Source organism: Lactuca sativa, chromosome 3 (assembly GCF_002870075.4).
Source record: "Lactuca sativa cultivar Salinas chromosome 3, Lsat_Salinas_v11, whole genome shotgun sequence".
NCBI classification, from domain to species: domain Eukaryota; kingdom Viridiplantae; phylum Streptophyta; class Magnoliopsida; order Asterales; family Asteraceae; genus Lactuca; species Lactuca sativa.
In genome coordinates this window covers 52,784,774-52,803,787 of record NC_056625.2, presented here as the reverse complement: position 1 = coordinate 52,803,787, position 19,014 = coordinate 52,784,774, and the positions used below count along the sequence as shown (strand labels likewise).

General features: G+C 35.2%; 1 protein-coding gene across 1 annotated transcript; it reads right to left on the bottom strand.

Annotated features, from left to right (window-relative positions):
* Positions 1 to 17,523: 17,523 nt before the first annotated feature.
* On the bottom strand, positions 17,524 to 18,504 carry LOC111914466 (MLP-like protein 31). The gene is made up of 2 exons (XM_023910208.3): positions 18,180 to 18,504; positions 17,524 to 18,057 (listed from the first exon to the last, which is right to left on the bottom strand). The coding sequence occupies exons 1-2, from the start codon at positions 18,364 to 18,366 to the stop codon at positions 17,792 to 17,794; spliced, it is 453 nt and encodes a 150-aa protein (XP_023765976.1). The 5' UTR covers positions 18,367 to 18,504; the 3' UTR covers positions 17,524 to 17,791.
* Between the last annotated feature and the right edge of the window lie 510 nt (positions 18,505 to 19,014).

Below are 19,014 nucleotides of genomic sequence, written 5' to 3'. Positions count from 1 at the left end.
TTTGGGCATCTGCATTATTATTATTTTCCCTTGTTGTGCATCTTTAAACTTTGCATGTCATGGGAATTTTAATGGAACATTATTATACCCCTTTCACTCTCCTAGACACCAAATACCAACAGATGGGCATAACATCACCGATAATGCATCAAGGATTGGACCTGTTGTAAATCAAACTAATAGACACACAAGGAAACCAACAAATAATATTGAGAATTATATGTCGATTAGTTGCGAGTAGTAGATCCAATTATTATTAATATGATTACCACATTTTGTCGAGAACTATATTAATCCTTCTCGATTAGATCTGATTATAAGAAAGGTAGAAGGAGAGTGTCCTGTTATTTGATGAAATTAAAAAAACAAGACAATAATGTAAAACTGTTGTGTTGACGGTTGATCTTGAACATGGAATAACTGCATGGATTGGACTCATGTCCTTAAAGGTTTTTACTTCGCTTCTATCGGCTGTAAGCTACATAGTAAAATTCTAGGATTTAATGCAGATATATCGAATTTCCAACAACAATGGAAAACGATAAACACAAAGTGAATATTAAGAAACTGGGAAGAAATCACAGAGAGAATTAGAGAACTTTAATTTTTCGTGAGCATCATATACGACTCCTAGGGAGCTGTATTTATAGGTATCGAAACTCTAGAAGGTAGAAAAGTACCCACATAGGCCAGCCCATAGAAACCCTAGGGCGACGAGTTTCCCTCCAAGCAAATCATTTTCTGGGCATTCCAGTATATTCCGACTTGTCCTCCACGAAGTTAATGACTGTCTAACATTTGACTGGATCTGTCAAACCGAATTGACCTGAACTCGTCAAAAATGAATGCTCCTCCGCTCCCAATGACCGTGCATCTTGCAAAGTGCAAAGTGCGCCTAAATCATGCCATTTTGCGCACTAGCGACGTCAGTTAGTGCTAGGCTAGGCTAGGCTAGGTGCGCGCGTGGCCTTGGCCCATTCCTTTGATCAACTAAAGCCTTTGAAGGCCTATCAAGAAAAATGACATATAAACCCACTAAAAGTTTCTTCCCCTACTAATATGAGATAGAGGAAACTTGCCAACTTGCAAGATTACCTCTATAATTTCCAACAATCCCCCACCAAGTTGGATAGTTTCCTTTCACTCAGACACATGATGTCACTTGGGTGTCATTAAGATTAAACCCTAGTTTAATGAGAACGAACAAGAAGATACCAATTCAATGGTACCCTTATAAGTTTAAACCATGAACATGGTGACCTCTTCGGTTTACCCTCACACATCACATGTCGCCTTTGCGATATCCCTTAGTGCTTATATGTCCAGACACTATAAATCCTTTTCATGAGCCTTTAGAAGATAAACCACTAATCTTTACTTGAGGCGGAACCACCTCTAGATTATATATGAAAAGTTTTACAACATCTTCGTTGCATAGATGTCTCCAAAACATTGTTAAGAGTCGAAACTCAGCCTCGTTCTCGGCAACGACATACTATCCTACCTCACATGGATCTATCATTAATGATACTACCTTCTATCGTTAGTGACTTTGTTGTTACCCTTTAACTTGAGAATTAGGAGCACTAATTCCAAGTTGGGTTTCCATCACTAAGCGATTCTATTGTGGTTTTAGACCCATGACTGTCGTGGCAGATGTAACCAAATCTCTCGTTAGAGGTTTGGTAAACAGAACTGCCAAGTTACTACTTGTCTTGACATAGACAACGTTGATGGTACCAATTTTAATTAGTTGTCTCAAAAAACTGTGTCTCAGGCCCACATGTATAAAATTCCCATTATATACCTTAGACAGTGTGGCCTCACTATCATAGTACCTGGGTATTGAAGGAATTGGAATATCCCACATACGGATATCCATAAGTATATCTCGAATCCACTCTGCCTCTTTGCCCACTGTTGTTATGGAAATTAGCTCTGCTTCCATCGTTGAATGAGCTATGCATGTCTGTTTGTTGCTCGCCCAAGAAATAGCACCACCAGCTAGAGTATAAATCTAAGCACTTGTGGATTTATACTCACTAGCGTGATATATCCAACTAGCATCATAATACCCTTCTAGTATTCCATTTGTAACATTTTGTTTATTAAATAAATAAATAGATAAAATTAATAAATGAATAGTAGCCCTAAATCCATAAATGTAGAATATTGAGAGTTAAATGTAATTTTCGTATTGGTTTGTAATGATTTTCAGAAGTCAAGGGGTATTTGGTATATATTGGACTCCAATTGAAAGGATTTTGGAATGCTGAGGGCTAAATGGTAATTTATGGACTTGTATTGAAAAGAATTTGGATAGGAGGGACCAAAAGTGTGTTTTGGATTTAAAGTTTGAATTAGATATGGTACTTAAAGCCGCCTCCTCCCTTCTTCCCCTCGGTCCAACTTCATGACAACCCTAACCCTAGCATGTTCTCTTCAGCTGCCACTATCTATAGCCTCCTCGGCTACCGCTGTCGCCGAGTCAACATTGACCGCCACTTTTCCATCTACTACCTAGCCATTGAAACGCCACTGGCACAACCTGCCGTCAATGACGTCGTGAACAGCCAAGAGAGAAACGCTAAAGACCAGAGATGGAATTGTAAATGCCGATGTGCGGGTCGTGAACGACTAGAGTGTTTTCGTTGTTGCACTGCTTCCGTGAAGACGAAACAATCGTCGGACATCGCGACTGTCGTTCCTAGCGACGTCGGTTGCTCCTAATTCCGTCAACGAAGTCCGAGTGGACGCCCTTTTCTGCCGCTGCTGCTACTGTCGTTCACGGTCTCAAACCTTCTTCTCCATTGCTTCGGTGTTACGCCACAGTCACGACCGATGCTGCCCGTATGACTCGTTCCTGCTGTTCGCTCTTGTTGGCAAACAACTCTTCTCAACTGCTTGCTTTGAGCATATTTTGGAGATTATTCAGAGGTGTGATCAGAACACTGCAGCTGACAAGAAGTTGTTCACTGATATGCTGAGGTGGTATATCCTGTTTCGGTAGACACTTCTTGCGATAATCCCTCGGCTGTTCAAGGTGGTAAAGACTGTGCAGCCAACACAGAAGAAATAATCTCTTGCCTCATTTGACGCAAAGGGGGAGATTGTTGGGATTATTATGTTGCGTCATGGGCTCGGTCCTTAGCCCAGTTTTGGTTTCCTGTATTGGGCCTGTCCAACCGTGCATGTTTTGTTCTTGCATGCATGCAGTCTTTGTAGTTAACGCTTTCATTATTTTTCTCATTGAGTTTTGTAAACCCTAGCTCGCCTCTACAGTGGAAATTCTTCATCGAGCTCTGCTGAGGTGTGACTTTATTTGAATCATAAGCACATCTTTGATTCCATTCTGTGTTCATATTTTTATTGTGTTTGTCTTGTTTGATATTCATATTCTTACCTATGAAAGATCTAATCAATCTAAGATTTATTCTCATCACCCAACAAGGTTCGATTGCGCCTCTCAGCTACACCATTGAGCTACGGTGTCCTAGGTGGCGTCAATTGTGAAACAAATCCACATTCCTTAAGATAGTCATGGAACTCGATACTAAGATACTCACCACCACGATCAGATCGGAGCATCTTTATATTCCTGCCCATTTGATTTTGCACTTCTTTTTTAAACTCTTTGAACTTTTCAAAAGTGTCTAACTTATGTTTGATTAAGGAGATATACCTATATCTTCTGTAATCATCGATAAAAGTTACATAGAAGAGGTTAGCATCCCTTGTAGTGCATATGAAGGGCCCACACACATCGGTGTGTATGAGATCCAATAAACCCTCACTCCTTTCACAAGCACCAGTGAAGGGTGATTTAGTCATCTTTCCAAGCAAACAAGATTCGCATGTTTCATTTTACCTAATGTCAAATGACTCCAACACTCCACCCTTTTGGAGTTGGTTTATGTGTTTCTTGTTGACATGTCCAAGATGACAATGCCAGAAGCAGGCATCACAGTTTCATATTTACCATTACAAGGCAATGCTTCAAAATAAAATTTACCATTATAGAAAGCATTAATAGAACCAATTTTATTATCAAACGAAAAGCTAAAACCTTGTCTATACAAACCATGAAAAGAAATAATGTTTCTTGTTATTTATGACGAGTAGCAATATTCATTCAAATCTAATCCTAACCCAATATTTAGCAATATAGAATAAACTCCAATCTTGGTGACAGGCGACACTCTCCTATTCCCCATGATCAAGTTCATCTTCCCATGCTCCACTTCCCTACTTCTTCTTAGATCCTACAATTCATAACAAATGTGAAAACCACATCCTGTATCAAGGACCCAAGAACTAGAATGTGATGAGTTATTAGATTGAATAGTATAAATACCTGTGAAGGTTGTCTTTATCTTCCCCTCCTTGATGTCTTGTAGAAACTTTGGGAACTTCTTTTCTAATTCCCTTTGTCGTGACAGTAGAAGAACTCTGCATCTTTTGGATTAGTTGAAGGAGCAACAAAACCACCTTTGGTTCCACTTGAAGAAGAACCTTCATGAGACTTTCCCTTGTGGCTCTTATAAGGAGCTTTCCTTTTCTTCTCCTTCCCATGTCCAATTGCCAATACAGGGGCAACAACAATAGGAGTTGATGTGGAAGCTTTGGCTTTCAAGCCGGTTTCAACGGTTCTTAACAACCCTTGAAGTTTGCTTAAGGTCACCTCATCCTTATTCATATGATAAGTCATCTTGAGCTGTTCATAGCAAGGAGGTAAAGAGTGGAGGATAATATCAATGGCCAACACTGATGGGTTTTGGTCATAAGACATCCTATGTGCTCATACAAACCCTAAAGCTTGGATCTAGGTTTCTCTATTGTACATACTTTGAATCCAAGACTTTGAACCCTAATTCTAGCATATGGAAATCGGAATTCACATGTAATTAGGTTTAAGAACATACCTTGATTGTTATATAGCAATAACAATCCAATTCCTCCTTGAATTGACCTTGGAAAGCTGAGAGTCACAAGTGTCACTCCTCTAATGGCTTACAAACACCATAAGCAAGTGGAGAAGGTATAAAGAGAGAGGAGGGAGGTTAGAATTCGTCCTTAGGACCTCTTGGGAAGGGTTGGCCGAATTCATGAGCCTTAGGGGGTTTATATAGGTGTAAAGATTAGGGTTTTAGTCCTTATCCTTATCTAGTTGCTTGTCCACCAAGCAATCATAAGATAAGTCCTAGAAATCCTTATCCTAGTCGAATTCTAAGGGATTCACACCTCAAATTCGTTCACCCTATATATAAGATAATCCTTACCTTATTTTGTAACTATCATATAATTACAATTCAGCCCCTCTAGTTTAATTAATTACACTTGATCACAAAATTAATTCTTAATTAATTATTGACCAATATTAATTAAACAAATATGATACCTCCTTTAATATATTATCCTTATAACATATTAATAAATCATAATAACCTCTCTCTTTATATATTTCTCCAATCAAGTTGCTTTGGTGAAGGCAACCCAAAAGGACCATGCACCATTGGGTCAAGTACATACCAAAATAGTTATGGACTTAGACACTAATCCAACAAGCACTTCATCAAAGATGACATTCAACTTGAGCAAACGATCCACATATCTTTGCATCTTCTGCAAGTGGGTCATGATGGACTCTCCATCCATCATTTCGGTTGTTATCAACGATTCAACAATCTCGTACCTTTCTTGACGCGTGCTTTAATGGTACTTTTCCATCAAATCATGGCACATGTCATAAGGCCAATATTCCTCGTAGAATTTTTAAAGCTCGGGAGTCATAGTGGCTATCAAAATACACGAAACCTTTTTCACCTCTTTGCATTTTGCCCTATACTCTGTGATTTCTTCAGGAGTAGCACTGTTTTCATTAATCTCGACGAGTTCCTTGTCAAGAATCTCTTCCTTGTCCTTGTACCTTAGGGCCATCCGAATGTTTCAAATCCAGTTATCAAAATTGGATCCATCGAAAGCGACCTTTCCATAAATGCCCAAGAGAGAAAGTGGGTTCGAGGAGTTGGTGTTGTTGTTGGAGGAGTTTGAGCCTGGCATTTGATAAAGAAAATAGACAAAGTTTAGATTAGACAATAATCCTTAATATAACACCCAAATGAAATATTAAGGCTACGACCCAACACTATAATTCACAATTCGGAAGAGACATGTCGTAATTCAATTACAAATTATATGAAGGTAGGTAAATGACGTTTTACCAATTTCCACCATGAAAAACAAAAATGACAATTAGGTTTTAAATGAATTGAAATTCCTGAATTCTTTTGAGATTCATTGAAATTTTCAACGACATGTTTAATATCGATTATTCCCTTCAAGTTTGTGACTGGGATACCGAGGATCACAAACAATGTGTGAATAACTATGAAAATGTGCTTGGTACTCTAGATGCCATTTATCACCTAATCAATGTGTCGGTTAATGACACACGCTCCATTGATCTATGATAAACTTCGAGCTACCCTTTACCACCTTTGTTAGTCCAAATTAGTGTGTTGGTTAACCACACACGCTCCACTAACGACTTGGCAAGGTGCAAAGTGCAATTTCATGGAATAGCATCATTTTCACATTTTGTCCTAAAGTAACTAAGATTGGGAATTTGTGAAAAACATTTAGTTACTTTATTATAATGATTATACTTATTAATGAGGAATTAAATGTCCTATCTTACCCGTTTGGCTAACGACCTTCCATTAGTCAAGAGTGTGGTGGGTAAGAGTGGATACCCAATGACGGTCATTTTATAGGTCGTTTCCTTAAACACCCCTTATAGACCAACTTTGTGAATGGGCCTACTAACGATAAGACTGACACATCTTATATATATATATATATATATATATATATATATATATATAATTATTAAGCTTTTAATATTATAATAGTATAAGGGTTGTATTTTAAACTTTTAAAACACTAGGGTTTTATCATTTAATATTTCAAAATTAAAACTTTTTAATCAAAATTTAAATTCCAAAACATAAGGGCAAGTTTTGAAATTTTCCAAAACCTTCTAGATCAAATTTAAAATAAATTAAAATAATCATATATTTTTAATACTCATCAAAATTTGACATAATCCAACTTTACATGGCAAGATAATTCAAATCAAATTTTACAAATAACTAATTTATCACATAATTTTGTAATTACCTTAAAATTTCACAATTATCCTTCAATTAGATGAGGATATTCATTACAATATAAAAAAAAAATCAAATTTTAGAAGTTAAAACAATTAAGGTAATGATCCAAATCCAATTTATGGTAAAAATCCAAAAAATCGGCCAACAGTCCCGATGTGATGTCGTGGCAGGCTCGTGAAGGTCTAACACATTATGTTCAACAATGAACACATCATGTTCATCAGGCAGATCCAATAACAAAATTTTTTTCATCTTTGAAAAGTTAACCATGGCATCATATAACAGAAAAACACCCTAAGCTCTGATACCACTGATGGGTTTTGAGCACTACAACATTCCTATGGTGTAAATGCAACCCTAATGCTTTTGATCTAGGTTTTTATCAAGTTATACATGCAATTCTAATCATCCAAAGCATGAATCCTAACCAACATACAATTTTTGAATTTTGTAACATAAAACAAAGTTAGAAGAATACCTTTTGCTTGTAGCTTGTAGATCTTGACCTTCAAGATCTTAGTGCCTCAATTGTTGCACCTCTAGTGAGTCACAAAGACCAAGTAGAAAGTTGGAAGAATATGAGAGAGGTTAGGAGGATCAAAATTGGCTGGTATTCCCTTCTAGGGTTCAAGTGTCCAATTTTGGGCGTCCTAAGGGTTCCTTATATACCTAAGTTTCTAGGGTTTCAGGTAAAACCCTAATTGATTGCTTATTCATCAAGCAACCCACAAGATCCTTCCAGAAGGCCCTTATGGCCGAATTCGTACATCCTTTCCTAGGGATCCTTAAGCCCAACTTTCAATTATTAGATAATTATAATATAGTCCCCTTTAATTTAATCAGTCTCTTTTGATCACTAAATTAATTCCAAATTAATTTCTGATCAATACTAATTAAATAATATGATTTCTCAATTAATATATTATTCTTATAATATATTAATAAATCACAATTAACCTCTTTCTCTATAATTCATCCTATCAAATTGCTATGGTGAAGGTAACCCAAAAGGACCATGCTGCTATCGGGTCAAGTACATACCAATTATAGATATGGGCTTAGACATCTATCCAATAATGTCTTCAAGTGATGTCATATTCCATTTACATGTCGTGAATTAATAGTGGTTAGCGAAAGGTCATTTCCCTATTTACGGGTTGGGAGTGTTTAGTATTATCTCGGTTTATGGTAAAGATCGAATCAGGGGTATTATGTGGAAGGTCTGCGGTCAGGGTTCTACAGAATGGTTATTCAGCATCGTCAGGATTTAGTGGTTTTATTAAACGTTATGGATTGGCTGATGGAAGCGCCAAGGGAAGTGACTCATTTTTGAGGTATTGGTTGAAGCATCTATCTTTTGGTCTTCAAGATTTGAATATGGTGTCACTTCAAGAATCAGGAGCTATCAGTTTCACTGGGATTCGGGAAGTGTTCATCTGGTCTTTAAAAGTCGTGTGGTCTTTTGGGGATTGGTTATTGATGGAGCACTAGTTGGTAACCACTGGTTGTTATCGGATTGATCGTTGGGAACTGAGGAGGATTGGGAATTCTTCAATTCTTGCATGCTGTGAGAATTAGTCGAATCAAAGTGGGGGAGAATCGTTCAGGAGAAGGAGCGGTTTTGAAGCTTGGATGAGTTTCGCATCCTCGTCAGAAAGGAAGGCGACCAAGTGGCTGTTATGATTGAGGATTGTGTGAGCTGGAAGTCTGGGAAACTTACCATCCTTGAGATCGCGTTCCCTTGGTGATTGATAGCAGTCTTTGAGGAACCAGGACACGGGGTCCCAAGCATAGCTCGAGTTCAACTTTCGTGTTTGGTCGAGTGTATGCTTAACTATAGGAGTGTTTGAATTTATAGATTAGTGGTAAGGCATTGGGCTGCAATTATGGTAAGTGGAAGTGTTGCAAGACTGTGGGGTGGCACATAGCATTTACTGGTTAGTAGTTAGTGTAGAAGTGTTGTAAGATTGCGGGGTGGCCTGTAGCATTCACTAGCGGTTAGATAGCATGAGAAGTGTTGTAAGACTGTAGGGTGGCCTGGAACATTCACTAATGGCCAGTCAGTGTAGGAGTGTGGTAAGACTGCACGGTGGCCCGTAACACTCACTGGTCCCTGTTCAACGATGAGATTGCAGTAGATCTATGACTTGCTCGCGAATTTCTTTAGATGGTTTAGGCCAAGGCGATTCGGTTCACAAGGCCGTGGGAGGGCGACATCATGTTGGAATCATGAATTGGTAGGATGCGAGAGACCGGGTATGAGGAAAGACTATAGCTGGTCCTATAGCGTTTAGTTTAGCATTAAGTTAGTGTCGAGATGGTTTGGGTAGTCATTGCTTGTGAGGCTTTCTATCGAAGGACGCGAGGGGCGACTATGTGGGAGTCTTTTGACTCAGCAAGCGAGCTGGAACCTGGTAATTTAGTTGACTGACCGACGAATTGGGAACAAGGTGGTCTCGGTGGGTTTTGGAAAACAGTCAGGAGGCAGCGTGATACTTCAGGTAATAGTAGTAACTTGGTGATTCATGTGTGTGCGGAGTACCTTGCTGATCGAAAGTGCAAAGTTACTTGTAGATTAGATTAAATAATCTCAGAGTAATTGATTTGACCCGGTTGCGCAGCTCTCGTCTGAGTCTAACCGTTGTAGTGATGAATCTTCAACTTGAAGGATTATATGAGCCTTCTGTCAATATAAGTGTTCTGTAGGGACATATGCTCTGTGACACTGTTTTCTAGTGGGAACCTCAAGTCATCAGAAGATGAGTAGTCAGTTGGGAGATAAGTGGACTGGGTTCAACAATAATGATTCAGTGTGGACGGTCTGACAAGGAGTGAGACCATCTCGAGACTTCAGATTTCAGATTGAGTAAATGTGTTTATGTTGCAAGGAATTCGTTCATCTTCGGATTGTAAGGCCATGCAAGGGTTGGTTATGGTTGCCCCGGGAAGGCTGGGGTACGCTCGGGACTATGACCACGTCGCTCGAGTTTTTTGGCGTAACAGGAATGGTAAGGAATGATTTCGAGGACAAAATCCACTATAAGCGGGGGAGAATTGTAACATTCTTTTTATTAAATGAATAAATATATAAAATTAATAAATGAATACTAGCCCTAAATCCATAATTTAGCAAGGCATTGGTTTTCAGAGTTAAATGTCATAACTTTTGAATATTGGGGGTTAAATGTAATTTTCGGATTGGTTTGTAAAGATATTCAAAAATCAAGGGGTGTTTGGTAAATATTGGAGTCAAATAGAAAGGATTTTTGAATGTTGAGGGCTGGATAGTAATTTATGGATTTGTTTTGAAAATAATTTGGATAGGAGGGACCAAAAGTGTGTTTTGGCAACCCTAACCCTAACATGTTCTCCTTAGCCGCCACCATGTGTAGCCTCCTCAGCCGCTGCCGCCGAGTTGAGATCGACCGCCACTTTTCCATCTACTACTTGGCCATTGAAGCGCCACCACCACAACCCGTTGCCGGTGACGTCGTGAGCAGCAGAGGCCTGAGAGAGAACCGTCGAAGACCATAGATGGAAAAGTTATAAAAACAAATAAGAAAAAAGATAAAATCATATTAACAGCGGTAAATCCGTTATTTTGAAAAAAAAATCAGAACAAATTGGACCAAAGACGCAACAAAATGATAGTTTTGGATCACCGGTGCTAGTCCAAACCTTTTTAAACCAAAGCGGCAATGGATCATTTGTGCAGTTATATATATATATATATATATATATATATATATATATATATATATATATATATATATATATATATATATATACACACACACTAGACGTTTACCTGCACAAAGCGGCGGGCGACAAATAGTTTGTTTCGACAATTAATTTCTTTTCGATGGAGAATGATTATTTTTCAATTCAATCATTAGTTTGTTTTAGGAAACATGTCATATTAAAAATAAAGAAAATTCATGAAATTACCAAATTATAGGGTGTTGAGTATTTATTTGGATGAAAAAAGATATGGTCAAAACCTTGGAAGAGAAGATTTATAGGAGTTTGTTTAAATTTTAATATTATTTTATTAGTGATTAGTTGTACAATTAACTTAATGATTTGGACGTCTTAAAAAAATATTATTATTTTATTCAATCTATTTTTAGAAATAGTGGGATTTGTTTTATAAGATAGTATATATATATATATATATATATATATATATATATATATATATATATATATATATATATATATATATATATATATATATATATATATATATATATATATAATCTAATAAGCTACCCATGTAATGCGGCGAACGGCAAATATTTTGTTTCAGAAATTAGTTTTATTCGGAAACATGTTACATTTCTAGGAACAATCGTATTACTATTTATTGGTTTTGCAACGACGAATAGTTGTAACCCTCAAAATACATAGAGATATAAAATCAACAAGAATTAAAAATGAAAAGTTAGGATTGAATATGAAATATGTATTAATACATGATTGATCAACAATTAGTTTCTTTTCGATAAAAGGTGAAAGAGTTTCTAAAAGATAAACTCATGCAATGTTAAATGTGTTGATTATTTTTTATATGGATTGGGGTTGTTAGGGCAGTGGATTTTTTCTGAACGACAATTAGTTTCTTTTCAACGAAAATTAGTTTCATTTTACTCAAATGTCATATTACAAAAAAAAAAACATAATAAATATCATTTATCTTTAAAATATATTTATATTAACATCCAACTAATTTATCTTCTAGATAATTTCTTAGAGCCCATGGGTTTTCAGATTTGACATATATAAGGTTCTTTATATTATTTATATTATATATGTGGGTATACTGTAATTTGTTCCAATGAATGAATTCTCGATTCCCAATTTTATATTACAGCCATTATTTTTTTCCAAATGTTAGCATATATGGGAAGGAGATTGATTATTAATAATGCCTCATCTCATGTAATTACCATCAATTAGGGACCCAAGCAACCAACAAGTAACTTTTAAAAAAATAGAAACAAACAACAAACATGTATGTTCTTATACCTCATCACTACATAGGCTACTGTATGACATCATTACTTTTATTATAAATTAACATAGTTACTTCACTTCTACAATTCACTCGGGTTGATTAGGGACTAATGGAGAATTGATATATATATATATATATATATATATATATATATATATATATATATATATATATATATATATATATATATATATATATATATATATATATATATATATATATATATATATATATATATATATATATATATATATATATATATATATATATATAGTCAAGATCAAATAAGAAGAAAATTTTTGGTAGGAAGGTAACAAATTTTTTTTTTCTATATATTTTTTTCGCGAACAAACAAAATGAATCATTAGATGATTCATTTGTAAGATGATTCACAAGAAAAAATTCTCAAAAAAACATCTCGATGATTCATTTATACAATAATTTTGTTGTTATTCACTAAAATTGTCACAAAAGTGAATTTTTTCTTAATTTACTTAAAAATGAATCATAAATATGTTTTCTTGGGAATTTTTTCTTGTGAATCATCTTACAAATAAATCATCTAGTGATTCATTTCTTTTGTTCGTCAAAAAAATATGTAGAAAAAAACTTCTTACCTTCCTATCAAAAAAAATTTCTTACTGGATATATATATATATATATATATATATATATATATATATATATATATATATATATATATATATATATCAAGGAAGCTAGCTGCAAATGATGGGGATAGCACCTTTTACCTATATATATATATATATATATATATATATATATATATATATATATATATATATATATATATATATATATATATATATATATATATATATATATTAAAGCACATGGAAGGTTTCAACAGGAAACTTTCCATGTTTATACTTTTAACACTATATTTTTATTTTTTTTAATTTTGCCACTAAAGTTTCAACAAAGCTTTCATTTTTATAATTTTGCCACTTTATTTTTACTTCTTCATATTTTTGCCACTAAACTTTCACTTTTACTTCTTTAAAACCATTTTTCTTTATTTTTTTATAATTTTACCACTTTATTTTTACTTTTTTATAATTTTGCGACTAAAGTTTCAACAAATTTATTCTCTTTATAGTTTTTGTACTTTACTTTTACTAATTTTGCTACTAAAGTTTCAACAAACTTTTCCTCTTTATAATTTCGACACTTTATTTTTACTTCTTTATATTTTTGCCACTAAACTTTCACCCGTGCAACGCACGGACCTTTTCCTGGTTATAATGAATTACACTCTATTCATCGTTTTAATTCATAGTTTATTATGTTATGTTTATTTTAATTCATAATTTATTATATTATGTTTATCATATTACCGGCATGTTTAACTTGTCATATATCAATGTCATTTCAATGATTTATTGCGTTTTTTTCACGATACTCAAATGTATATTGCATCATACAAACTTATGTTTTTATCAGAATATCTGAATTTACAAAACAATTGGATATTCATAACGTGTATATATTTATTTTAAAACAACAGGAAATCTCCAATAATGTTCCAAAATTTTGGCACAGTTTACGTTTTAGTCATAAATTAATTTTTGTTTACAAAAATGTCCTAATTTTTTTTCTAGGCCAAAATTTTAGGGATTTATTGGAGATTCTTTAAAACAACATTATAAACTCAATGATAAAACTTCTATCTCTATGTAAATTAATAATATTTTTGCAAAAATTTGGTTAGTCATTACGATCACTACAAGAAGACTGGGTAACAGCGGCGACGCCTGTTGTCGCTAAATGATCGAGAAGTTGCCGCTAATACCTTTAGTGGCGACATGTTGCTGCAAATGCGTCGCTGGTATTGCTTCGTCGCTAATACACCTGTAGTCGCCGATAAAGGTTGGTAGCCGCCGCTAATAATGATCGTCGCTGCTAATAGTTTGTCCCCACTAATACGAGTCCGTCGCCTCAAAAGATGTCGCCGCTAAAACAATTTTTTGTTTTTTTTTAATTTTTATTTAACTTTAAATTTATAAAAAAAAACAATATAGCATTTATAAAATCTGATAACTTTTTATAGAAATATTAATCCATACACAACCAATCCAAAATATTAATCCATACCACATTCTAAAGTATTATTCCAAATTACAAAACATTTCATAAAATCCTAAAGTAACTACTCGTCCTCATCATTTCCTTCGTTATTTGGTGGCGGCAATGATCGAAACCACTCTTCCAATGTTGCAGAACAGGCCGGGTCCTTTAGTATTGTTTGCAGCATTTCCAACTACAATATTATATATATATATATATATATATATATATATATATATATATATATGTATATTAACAACATATGATAATAGCATTATAATTATACCATTCTACTTTCCATTATAGCATTGTATTTTCTATTATATCATTATACTTTTCAACTTAAACTAACAATTACCTGTGATTGCGGTTATTCTTGTGTCACTGGTTGTTCCTGATCGTACATGGACACAATGGTTGGGGGTTTACGCCCAATGCCTATAGTATGTCCGCGTCGAACACCCAATATTCTTTAAAAACAGTTTTTTCTATCAGTGGGTATTAGACCGCTTGCTTCAGAAATAACTTGAGTTCGTTGGTTGATCTCCTGGAGTAAAGCATTCTATATTTTCAAAAAATCATAAAAATTAGATTACTAAATACCCTTGACGATATAAACACTTATATGAAAATACAAATTAACCACTTACGTATTGCTGCTCGACTGCAGGGCTATAAAATACTCCTTGTCGATTGGAATTAGCCTTACGAAAAACTTCAATTCGACTGATATCCTATTTAACATTAAAAATTAGATTACTTATACTTTAAATAAATATTTAAATATATCATAACTTACTTCTTTGAAACATGCATTGCTGTATGAGCTCGACCCCCCTCTGTTTAAAACTACTTGTTTTGTACGACATTCTGTGTTTGACGTCGAACGCCTTAAAAATTATGGTGTTTAAAAATGTTTGACTGCCTTCGTCCAATTTTCATGTGACATACCATTAGGGGGGTTGTTTAATGCGGCTGGGATATCTGCATGCCCCCGATTTCCTTAAAATAAGAATGAACTTTACTTTTTCGGCCTCCGTAAACTCTTGCAAGAGTCGAATCAATGCTCCGCAACAATTGAGCACGCTCCTGATCCATGTTAACCTTATCCAAATCAAATTTATTCTGCAAAATACAAAAAATTTAGTTAATTAAATAACAATCACAACTAAACTTAAAATTATATCCAAGTTACTTTAGATGCACAACTGTTGCGTTCCTTAAGGCGGAGGAAACATTGTCCCAACCAGATACGTTCAAAGGGACGTTGTTCCACAAATATCTCCCAATTTCATGTGTGAACCAATTACCACGCTTCCCGACAGGGGAATATGTGATCTCCCTGTCGAAATCCAAATCCATGGGCTTTCCTTTGTTTGCCCGTATCAACTTTCCAAACTCGATATTTTTTGACATGCCCCTTTTTTTTGGAAGCTCGGCTGAAAAAATACAATTAAAAATATTAGTCACGATAACTTATTATAAAATAATAAAAATAGTTAATAAATATATCATAATAAAACTCAACATCCTGTTCATGCTGACCACGACCAAATCCTACTGGAGGTGGTGGATCCTCGACTCCATCACCTCCATGTCCAAGCCCCATAACATCGGCCATCATGGCCAAGAGTATCGCCCAAATAAACCTCGTCTATAGCTTGTAAATTACAAGATGTAACGCCTCAATTACACGTCGCCGCTATTGCTCCATGTCGCCGCTAAAGGTGTCGCCGGTAATGTCAAGATTTCTTGTAGTGAATTTCAAATTATAGATAGTGTTTTTTTAACCATGGTTTCCACGGGTTTAAACCTACAAATATATAAATTCACATGTCCGCTAAAGGTAGTTTTTTTTCATAGTGGCACGTACTTCAATCCATGACAATTAAACATCTTATTTTTAAGACAAAACCTAGTTCTTAACTATTTTTAAGACAAAACCTAGTTCTAAACCCCGATGAGGGCTATTATTATTGTGTGGAAGTATTAAACGATGTCCAAATGTTTCCTAAACAAATATGAGATGTTTTGAACAATATTTGACCGTTAATATAAAGTCATTTGAAGTACAAAAATGATCCCTTAAGCGTTGCATAAAACGGCAAGATTGGTCTGTAATTTTGATATTTTCCCAAGAGAAGTTAAATGTCTTTCTACTTTTGTTCCTAAAAATCTTTATATCAACTAAATGATGACATGTGTCATATTGGAAAAAGGATTTATAGAACAAAGAGTTCCATTCGTTTAATTTCTATTTCAGACTTGTCCCTCTCCATTGTCCCTCTCCATAATGGCTCCATTCCGTTACATCCACACACGTTCAATGTGGTGATGCACATGAGGGTACATTAGATATACACCTATACAGTATAATGCCGAAAGTCTAAATATAAAGACAACCTTCGAACCGCTATTGAAAAGGAAAGCCCCAAACAACTGATATAAAAAACCGAGCGCATTGATTGAAGAAAGATTGATGTTGAACTGTAAATACACACATTAACAATAGTAAAAAAGTTGACCAGATTTATAGTCAACAAGAAATTATTATGTTTTTACTTTTAATACGTTGCATCCTTGCACCCGAAATCCACCATAGTGAGGAATCACGTGTATGGACCTCGTGAGTCGTGTGATTCACGCCTTTCTGTAGAACCTTGACCCTACTCCTTTCGTTTCCATGTCCTCGGGATCAAATCCGTCTTCTTGTTCTCCATTGGAAAATTTCCAACTTGTAAAGTTTCTGGTTTTGGTCTTTTGGTGAGAAATTATTTGAAGAGATTCGTTGATTTTAAGGTAAATGATCCAATCCAGAAAGGTTCGTCTTCCACTCGTCTGATTGGTTAAAATGGTTGACAATTTGTCTTTCATTGTTTGCTTGATTGCTAGCGGTCTCATTTTGTTCTTAACCGGTTAAGACTTCATCAGTGTTATGAAGTTTCTCTCTGGTATGCTACACTACATATTAATTAAATCGGTTTCGGTGAGTTTGATTCCTGGAGAGTCTATTCTTCTCCACATGGACAGGTGTTAGTTTCATGGGAATCCGTGATTGTGATTCCAGGAGAGTTTATTCTAGTGGTTTTGATTATTGTCCATATCTTCAGTGACATTTTCATTTAAAGGTCATGCTGATCAAAACCCTAAAAAGCAAAATAAATGTCTTAAACCATTCCATAGTTTTACACTTTACTTAAACCATTCCGAAGTCTTAAACTTATAGAAAAACATAAACACCAAACGTGACTATCAAAAGTGAGTTTTAGTATCAAAAATCAAGAAAAAGATGAAACAATTCCCACACAAGTAACTGAAAACACACCATAACACCATGCTAGTTTACAATACAAATACGTATCTTCACAAGCATCAACATTTATAAATACACCAGCTGACATTTATTTATTGGACAATCACTTCCCTTTAACACCATAACACCAAGCAAGTCGCTGTTGGAGCTGATCATAATGTCAGCGACATATATTTAGTGAATACATCGGCGACATCATGGTTACTTGAGAAAATGAGAATCCATATTTCCAGCTAGTCCACAAAGCGAGTCCAGATACGATGTTGGATCCGGTATACTATCATTGGCCTTCTCGAACTCTATAGTACGGATAACAAACTTCTTATCGCCCACATCTTTGGTCATAAAGATGACACTAATGGAATTATACACGTCCAAGATATCTCCTTCAATAACTTTGAACACAATTTTGTGTAATTCATCATCAATTTCTTCAATGATTTCCTTAGCAGTTTCCTTTTTTCCATCTACGGAAAAACCGTAAGTAGTTTGTACATATTTACATGCATAGATGTGTGTGTGTGTGTGTGTGTGGTGTGGTATAGATACCAAGTTTTTATATTCAATTAACACGGATGACGTAGCATACCATGGTAGTAGTGCCACTGAATGACAGCTCCAGGAACACCCCATTGACCAGAAATTAAATGGCAAGCTTCAACCCTCTCAGGGTCGACGACTGATATGTGGTGGGGCTTGTGCTTGTAGAGTTCATAGACCAGGTGACGATGACATTTGATTTCAACTTCACGTGATATCTTTCCAGTTATAGCCATCTATTTTTTTCTTGCGAGCACTATAACTAGCTAGTTGTTCTCTCTAATGGTGGTACTTGAACAGCTGATGCATGGCGCACTTGACTTATATAATGGATGTCGCTCGTGTTTTTCTACATGTACCAGTAATTGAATGCTTGTAGCCTTGTACATTTTAAAGCTTTACATGACATGGAAATTTTAACAATGATTTATATACCATTTCCACTGTGTGACCAATACCAACAGATGGCCTGAGCATATTCCTAAAATATTAGGTAGGATTTTAGTAAAAACTATGAAATTTTTACTATAGTTTTTATCATACTACTAGTAATAGCACCTTTACCTCAGGCCAATGGCATGTACTATTATAATAATGGCACATCTTTCAGCCAAGGACTGGACGAAAGTGCCCCTCTGTTTCCTAAACAAAGATTAAACGATTTGACCAGTATTAGACCTTTCAAAACAAAAAAGTTGTGAGTTGCTAAGGGAAATTTGAATAAATCAAGAAGAATACGAAGATTAAAGGAAAGTACGATTTGATCTCGCATTGCGTGTCGTTCGAAGCAGTAGTGGCGACGCCTAAGCAGCAATATTTTGTGTTTTTTGCGGGGATATTTGTGGCTACTAATGCTTCTGTCCTTGTTCTGTAAGAGTTTTAGA

Bases quoted from the DNA above. Each gene is read 5' to 3' on its own strand.
- LOC111914466 (XM_023910208.3), bottom strand. From the start codon at position 18,366: ATGGCTATAACTGGAAAGATATCACGTGAAGTTGAAATCAAATGTCAT. The intron at 18,058-18,179 runs GTATGCTACGTC...GTTTTTCCGTAG, and splicing joins TCAGTGGCACTACTACCATG to ATGGAAAAAAGGAAACTGCT.